This window comes from Perissodus microlepis, chromosome 23, assembly GCF_051167445.1.
Source record: "Perissodus microlepis isolate ML-2025 ecotype Zambia chromosome 23, ASM5116744v1, whole genome shotgun sequence".
Classification (NCBI taxonomy): Eukaryota; Metazoa; Chordata; class Actinopteri; order Cichliformes; family Cichlidae; genus Perissodus; species Perissodus microlepis.
Window position 1 is genome coordinate 34237740 of NC_140482.1, and position 8845 is coordinate 34246584.

General features: G+C 40.9%; 1 protein-coding gene across 1 annotated transcript; it reads left to right on the forward strand.

Moving 5' to 3' along the window:
- Positions 1-2043: 2043 nt before the first annotated feature.
- Positions 2044-8073, forward strand: c1qtnf7 (C1q and TNF related 7). Its single transcript, XM_084922023.1, has 3 exons — positions 2044-2198; positions 3909-4142; positions 7334-8073. Exons 1-3 carry the CDS (start codon positions 2177-2179, stop codon positions 7960-7962), a joined length of 885 nt encoding a protein of 294 aa, XP_084778149.1. The 5' UTR covers positions 2044-2176; the 3' UTR covers positions 7963-8073.
- Positions 8074-8845: the final 772 nt, after the last annotated feature.

Consider the following 8845-nt stretch of genomic DNA (forward strand, 5'->3'; position numbering starts at 1 on the left):
AAGGAGATGAAGAAGGTACAACACATAGTATGGAATATCACACCCCTGCATGTTCTGGCTGAAGACCTCTATATTCATGCCTTTAAGGCAGATGACCTGCAATAACATATGTGTGGCCCTGCCTACACATATACCCCCGCCATCAGTCATTCCTCATTTTGATAGCTGCTCATCACCATGCCAAACTCCTTCAGGGAACCAAAGTTATAGGCACAACTGTTGGTCTTCTTTCAGCCGATTAACTTGGTGCAACACATATAGCATGGGACATATATACATAGAATCAGACAAGCACCACATGGAAGAACCAGCAGAAAGGACAGAATAAACCACTGAATGGGCTGTAACATCCCAACAATAAAACCAAACAAGTGTGTGGTGATGATAAGCTAGCTGCAGTACAAATAGCACACTCACAGGGAACCCTTTAAAAAGCGCCCATGAAGTTGCCATTCCACTGGTGGAATGTGTTCCTACTCCCTGAGGCAAAGAGAGACATTTGGTGCCCTACACTAGGGAGATAGCTTCCATTAACAAGTGGGAGAGCCTTTGTTTAGACAGAGCTCTACTTCTAGCTGGATAGCAGAACAGAAAGTGACTGGTCACATAAGCACACATCCTGAGCGTAGTCAATATAGGTATGTAGCACAAACACACCAGACCCAGAGAATGCCACCTCAGAAGCTCAAATTACATAAAGGTACAAGCTGCAGAAATAATCTTTGGTAAATATGTGCCATTTGGGTGCAATACAACCCTGAGACCCTCAGAAGAGAACTGTATGCATAAGGGATGTACAAATAAGTCATGAAGGTGATTTGGTACCATATAGATAAAAATTTAATATAAGGTCACCCACTTCCTTTACACAAGCCAAAGCAAGAAGCAATGCAGTCTTGTATGAAATAAATTTCATATCCACAGATCCAGTGAGTTCAAATTGGCCCACAAAGGGCCTCCAGCACCAATATAAGGCAGTAAGTGTTGACCCTGAAAAACAGAAGATCCCATACCTGGAATCACCCCACAGGGTGCACCCTCCATTTCTTCACCAGGGAACAAGGGTGGCTCTTAGTGACAGAAAATGAATGAGACAGCTTTAACAAGGGAAGGGAGCATGTGCACATGTCATCACAGGTCATATGCCTCAAAGGTGTAAATACAGGTGCCAGGACACATGGGGACGTGATATCCCATATTATACGTGTTGTACCGAGTGAATCGACTGAAAGGGAACATAGTTAGATAAGTGCTTCTAAATATTTCACAAAACACCATCACAGACCTATTGAAACCCTGCAATCCTACCAGAGCACTGAGGTCTACAAACCAGCTGCTCTCAGACATTCTTAGATCCAGGCTTAAAAGCAGAAGCAACAGAGGCTTTTCAGTAGCAGCTCCTAATATTTGGAACAATTTACCTTTATACATAAGAGCTGCCCAGACTCTCAACCATTTCAAAACACTTTTTAAAACCTACACAATAACAGTAATGAGGGCAAAAGAGTTTCTTAGAAACATTTGAAAGGTTTCTTATTGAGTCAGTTCTTGATTTTCTGGCTTGATAGTCTTATTTTTGCATTTTATTTTTGATCTTATATTGTTATTTGTATGATGTATGTATTTAGCAGGATTACCACCTGTAAAGCAAATTGCCTTCAACACAGCAACGTGACAAAGAAATAATCCCAGAGGTCCGTCAACACACTCACATGTCGTGCTTGGTGCCATCTAGAGGTAAATGTCAGAAATACAATTAAAACTGAGGTCAACTAGACACAAATGAGTTCTGTCATTTATTAATCTAGAAGATTCAAGTTTCTGACTTTTACACTGGGAGTCTCACTCTAAAAGAGTCTTCATCAATGACATAATGGAGTTTATTCTGTATGCACATACTGGGCTTGCCTGGCTAATGGCTGTTTGCCTTAGGACATTTATGAGGCAGAAAGAAGGGAGTGGATAAAGGGGAAAGAGGGAGGGACGGAGGGAGAGTTGCACTGAAAGGAGTCCTGGCTGCTGCTTGTGCTGCTGTACTGCACAAGCAGCTGATCTCTGCACATAGATGTCTGACAGTAACATGTTCAACGGGGACTCGAATCTTGTGAAAGATGAGAATCTGAGCAGATAGGAGGACGGAGACACTCAAGAGTGAGAAGTTTGACCTGGTTTGGGGATGAACAGCTGCCAAGTGTTGGGTAAGAACATGGATTAAATGTATCTGTCTACTGGTTTATTATCACAAGACGTTGTTCGTTCAGAATGTTTATAAAAGTGATGAAAACTTTCTGCTCAAAACTGAGTTCTTCTACCCACACGTGTTTTCTAAGCTTGTATAGTCAGATTGCATTGCAGTGCAATAATGCAATGAAAAGAAGTTACATGTCTAAAATGTCTGGTGTTTGTTTCACATGCATCTATTTCTGACATCAGAAACACTTTAGTAGCTGTCGGTCAAACTGGATGAAAACCTTTATTTTCAGTAAAGGATTTTTTTTTTTTTTTGGTGCAAAGTCTGCCTCGCTCTACATGTTTACAAGAAGATCAAATGAATGAAAAGAACTTTTTTAGATCTTCATAGTAAATAAACATCTCTTAGGGAGCGCTATGCAGCAGGAGCTTTTAAATAACGCATATTACTAATGCGGCTTAGAAGGACTGCGTTTATCTGTGTTTGGATGTGTTTGCATGCACAACACAGCTGTGTGTGTAAACAGTTGACCACTTCTTTAAAGACAGCGTTTTTACTAATGCTGACATCAGTGCTGCAGACTGGAGATGGCGGGCGGGGTTTCTCTCTCCCAGGACCTCACATTGGCTCTGTGGCCAGTTCATTACCCTCAAAATCAAAAACATACTACTCTTACAAGAAGGAGGAGAGCAGCCTGCGTGTATGTGTGGTGTCTCCTTCCTGTTTAGCTCATCATGTAGTATGCACCTAATTTGTCTAATGTGCTTGCATGGTGCACTGACAGACAAACCAAATGTGTAAAGGCAAAGAAAACCATGCCGTAATAAATTTTTTTAAAAGGCAGACAAGGGGATTATCCTTCTTTGTAGACCTGACACATATGTTCCAACGCCCCCGCTGACCAGAGACAAGCAGCAGATGCAAAACTCACATTCTCACGCCCACATGGGCAAATCTGTGTGTGTGTGTGTGTGTGTGTGTGTGTGTGTGTGTGTGTGTGTGTGTGTGTGTGTAATAATCAAATCTGCGAATCCAAAAGATTTTCACACAGCGGAAGACATTTTCGGTATTTTTCCATATGATTTCTTTGCTGTGGAATGTTTGATGTTGAACATCAGGATGCAGAATCACCATTAAGTGTTTTTGCTTTTAATGCCTGCTTTAGGTTCTGTTACAGAAATAGAGGTGTGATCATGTCTCCTTCTTTTCTCTCTTACATGAATGTATAACGCCATTGCTTCATGATCGCGTTCCCCTGACAGAAATTGTTCTGGGTGTTATGTCATGGCTCGGGAATGTTTTGGCACAAAAAGAGACAAGACTTGGAGCAGACACAAAGATTTCGCTTGAAGTCTATCACATGCAAATCTGTGGCAGGATGAGAACATCGGCGCGTGAAAAGGAATCAGAAGCAATTGCTTCTCATTACAAAAATCACATCTGGCCTCATGCTGCATTTGATCACAAGTTTGTTTCACTGATATGCAGTTTCTCTGTCTGACACCCTGACAAGAACGTTTTGAGTGTTTAATGGCACTGAGAAATATAATAGGGCCGCTAAGTGTCTGGACTCACTGATTCATTATTGTTCGTTATCTGCCTCCTTTGCCCAAACATCTGCAAACACAAAACTAACTTGAGAGTTGCTAGGAACTTTGTGAGTTAACGTGGAGACACAAACATCTATATTAATGTTCTGTTTTGGCTCTATATACAGGTTTGAAGATGTGGACCTTGATGGGATTTGTCTGTCTGTGGCACTGTGTCTCGGGAGAGTTGTTTGACACCAAGCTCAAAGCCCCACGACTGATCTGCAGTGTTCCTGGGTCACCCGGACTGCCTGGCAAACCAGGTCCCAGCGGGCCCCCGGGAGCAGATGGGAATGTGGGTATCCCAGGAAGAGATGGCAGAGATGGCAGGAAGGGTGAAAAAGGAGAAAAGGGTGACACAGGTATAATATGAAACAGATACAGTATTATTATGTCTGCTGATAAAGAAATACTGCCAGTGTGTGCGTGAAGTGAAAAGCTGGCGCATAGAGAAGATAAAATGATGTGTGTGAAAGTTATTAAATGATCTGTCCTACAGGACTGGAGGCTTAACAATAAAGGGGAAGTCAATGTAAACACACATCAGGTCTCCAACTCCCTCATGAGAATCTGATCATTACAGACAGCACTGGTCAAAGGAGCTTGCAAAGAAAAGCGTCTGGACTTCTTTAAGTTGCTTGAAGATGTTTCACCTCTCATCCGAGAAGCTTCTTCAGTTCTAAGGTCAAATGGTGGGGAGTCCCAGATTTAAACCTAGTGGGAGTATCCCCCCACAGAGGGACAAAAGGACCCCCTGATGGTCCTCTAATCGCCTGAGCCAAGGTGTGAAACTGGGTGTGGGTCCCAATCAGCCAGGGTTTCGGGTGAGCTCATTGTGAAACCTGGCCCCACCTTATCATGCAATTTCCTGAGGTCAGATGGCCCAGGATCTGTGCTTCACACAGCACTGTGTGTGAAATGCCAACATATCTAGCTAAGCAACATTTATTGTAATAAAAAACAAGAAAAAGGTGCACCTTTGCCGTAAAGTGTATCAAGTACAGTTAATGCCACAGGTTCTGAGGACCATTTTAGGGAGCCAGCTTATGATTGAGAAAGAAAAATGCACACATGCAATACATTTAATTAGTGCTTGTAATGTGTCTGTCCTTAGAATGGTGGTTTATGTCGCTCAGACTCATTTTCGAATTAGCTTTATAGTTTTTAAACTAGCTTGAGATGGCAAATCCTGGGTGTAAACAGTTTGATTATTTTAAAGCAGATGCTGCATGTGTTGCAAAAATCTTCCATAATGTTATTACAAAATATTTGGAAGGGCTGTACCTGTTAGCCTCATCCAACAGAAATATTATCCTAATATCAGCCTGTGAAGTCTGAAATGCCATAAATCTGTCAGGGATAAATAAACGTCATTCACCTGTGTTTTCCATTATGCCTGGAAACAGGAATTCACTTTCAACTGAACATGGAGCCACAAAGTTGACAATGACTACCCATCCTTAAAAGCCAAAGGTAAATCTGTGCTAGATGAAGAGGATAGAAGTAGCTTTGAGTGGATGAGAAAGACAGATTTGTAAAAGGATTTTCTTTAGTGAAAAGTTCTGGTGTTTGTTCTCCTTACTGTGCTGTTTCAGACATCGTTCTTTTAGTTTCGCCTCCATTACAGTGAATTTTAAATCAAACAGTCACTACATGATCGAAGACACAGAACTATTGAAACCCTGCAATCCTGCAATCTTTAGCTGTAATTCAAGAGGTAAAGTGATTATTTTGCATTGACTATTCATTTTTAAACACACTTCTCATTGTCAGAGGCTCAAAAGTAATTGCACAAACTAACATAATTTTAAAAAATTCAAATGTAAGGATTGTTTTTAATACTTATAAAGTCATACCTTAAGTCTAGAACTCACGTCCTCGCACACATCAGATGCGCTGTAGGCTGTTACTGCACGAGAATCTGAATCTGAATCTGAGCAGAGAGTATAACTCTGCACACTTCAGAATTCATCCTGCTACTTCTATCAGCAGCAACGTCATCAGTGACCTGGGCTTCCTGTTGTTCAGTGTGACAAGTCCTTTGTACCTTGTTGTAAACCCTCTCCTGATTTATGAAAGCATCACCTGATGGTAGCAACTGACAATGACACCTCCTCAAAATTTGTGCAGCCGTCTTTCTTAACCTGGGAAATAATTTTGTCATCATGGACTTTACTTGTCTTCTGTGGTCCTCCAAGCCTTCTAGTGACCTGAACAGTGCATTCGTTATTTTTTAACAATGCACCACATTGATTTGCCACCTCTCAAGTTTTTCCTTGACTTTACTCGCTTGCTCTAACATTTCTTTTTGGGCCTCTATTTAAAATTACAGCAAAAAAAAAAAAAAGCTGTAAGGTACAAATGCAACACTTTGAATCATCTTCAGATATCATCTCTCCTTCATTTCTCATGAACAAGTCTTCACTTCAACCACATATTGATTGTTTGACTGTGATGAAATTCAGAGGCATAACTGCTGCACTAACCATATTACCCTGGGCATTCTTTGTTATTATTCCTGCCAAGAAGGTTATGTGATTGGATCAGTTTTTTTTCTTTCCCTCTATTTGGATTACAAAAGCATTATGGATGGATTTGCACAAAACTTTTACCAGTGATGTGGTTTGGCTTCACCACTCGTAACTGATTAATACGTAGATCTGCATCCAGGAATTTGGAGCAAAGGACTTGCTGGTACTAGATCTGAATTTATTCACAAACACACAACAATTTGAAGTACGAAAAACTGTGTAACATGGTCTTGGCGTTCTCAACAAAATATCACAAACTAATCCTGATGTATCCTAGTTCATGCATGGTGTTAAGTAAATTCCTTGGTAGCAGTATGCAGCCTTGGTAGTCATATGCAATCTCCAGCTGCTTCTGTTAGAAAGCATCCTTGTGGGTTTAGGTGTGTGAATGTGTAGATATATTGCAGTAAACTTTAGGTTTTACATCACAGTAATGCTACCAAATTTGCTTATACTCTATAAGCTGGGTATATCTGAACTTTCCCATGGTTGTCTACAGGCAGATTAGCTTAAATTTCTATTTCTAACTTCTTCAGATTGTTCAGAAAGTACAGTTTTAGCATAGGAAAATCTTCCATAATGTTATTACAAAATATTTGGAAGGGCTGTACCTGTTAGCCTCATCCAACAGAAATATTATCCTAATATCAGCCTGTGAAGTCTGAAATGCCATAAATCTGTCAGGGATAAATAAACGTCATTCACCTGTGTTTTCCATTATGCCTGGAAACAGGAATTCACTTTCAACTGAACATGGAGCCACTTATTAAGAAAAGCCCTGCAGAAAAAAAACAAAGTGTGTGAATCACAATGTTACCTGTCTCCAGGGTATTTACTGCAACAGTGGTGCTGACTGAATGCACCGAAGGGTTAATCAAGCCAGTTTGAATGTCAAGTGGCTTTGTTCGAAGGTTGACTTAATCCCTTATAATGACTGGGGAGCTGTGTTTCTGGTTTAAAAGTAGTAAAACTGAATCCTTCAATTAGAAACTGATGTTGCAAGCACTGTGTTTTGCTTTCAGGAGTGAAGGGCAGGGTAGGCCCGACAGGTAAACTTGGAGAACGAGGTGACCGCGGCCCTCCAGGCAAACGAGGCCCTACGGGAGAGAACGGAGATGGTGGCTTGCCTGGTCCTCCAGGACCCGACGGGGAGAAAGGGGACAAGGGCAAACGAGGACCGCGGGGCACTGCGGGAACCTGCAAATGTGGCAGCCTCCTGCCTAAATCTGCTTTCTCTGCGGGAATCACCAGCAGCTACCCTGCAGAGAAAACCCCCATTAAGTTCAACAAGATCCTCTTCGATGAAGGCGGACACTACAACCCACAGACGGGCAAGTTCATCTGTGCATACCCAGGCATTTATTATTTCTCCTATGACATTACACTGGCCAACAAACACCTGGCTATCGGTCTGGTGCAGAACGGTCAGTATCGCATCAAAACTTTTGATGCCAATACAGGAAACCATGACGTGGCATCTGGGTCCACCGTCATGTACCTGAATCCAGAAGACGAGGTGTGGATGGAAATCTTCTACCATGACCAGAACGGTTTATTTGCAGATGCTGGCTGGGCTGACAGCCTCTTTTCTGGCTTCCTTATCTATGCAGACAGCAACTACTTTGACACACTAGCAGATGACTACGCATAGAGCCTGAAAAACTCAAGAGAGAAAACCACAAGCTCCTATTCACTGTCACACACACACATATAAAGACTATATTTTTATACCAATATTTGTATTGCTAGTTATATTATTAGAATGGAGACTTATCTATTGTTTTAAAAGTATATTATTTGATAAAGTCTTTATATGTTCATGATTTAATTGGAATCAAATAAACATTGTTGAAATGTAATAATGGTTTACATGTTTCCATTTGCAAAAAGAAGTAAAACTGAAACATGTGTGAGACAAAGTTATTGGACAATAGAAAGCTGAAAAGTGAAAACAGGTCAGCCATGTGTTTGTTATTGGTGATATTTCCAAAAATGACAGCTGCAGAGGAGAACTTCCTCCTTATATATAATATCATATATATATTATATATATAATATAATAATATGAAACGTAGAGATCATTCTGACGTGGTGGAAATGATGGTACAATCCTGGCTACCTCAGATAGTAACAAAAAACAACTAAAACTATATCCTGGCCCCTAAAGCCAAACAAAAAAACAGGACAAAAAAAGAAGAAACAATCATGTGAACAAATAAATAAGATACTGAAATGAAAAAAATCAAAGATAAAGTTGTGTACCAGAGTTTGTATTGGTTTTTGTTTTTTTTGTTTTTTTTTACTTAAGCTAGCTGAAAATATGAACAAAGCGTAAGATCAGCGAGATGGTCGTCAACTTCAGAAACCAGCCGATGTCTATCCTGGGATGGGATGTTGGAGGAGTGACAAATACCTGGGCGTCCACAACAACAGCAGGCCAAACTGAAAGACCAAAACAGAGGCTGCATACAAGACAGGGATGAGCAGGGTTTATTTCCTCAGCAAGCCGAGATCCTTTAGTGTGTATAGCAAAA

Bases quoted from the DNA above. Each gene is read 5' to 3' on its own strand.
- c1qtnf7 (XM_084922023.1), top strand. From the start codon at position 2,177: ATGAACAGCTGCCAAGTGTTGG. The intron at 2,199-3,908 runs GTAAGAACATGG...CTCTATATACAG, and splicing joins GAACAGCTGCCAAGTGTTGG to GTTTGAAGATGTGGACCTTG. The intron at 4,143-7,333 runs GTATAATATGAA...TTTTGCTTTCAG, and splicing joins AGGAGAAAAGGGTGACACAG to GAGTGAAGGGCAGGGTAGGC.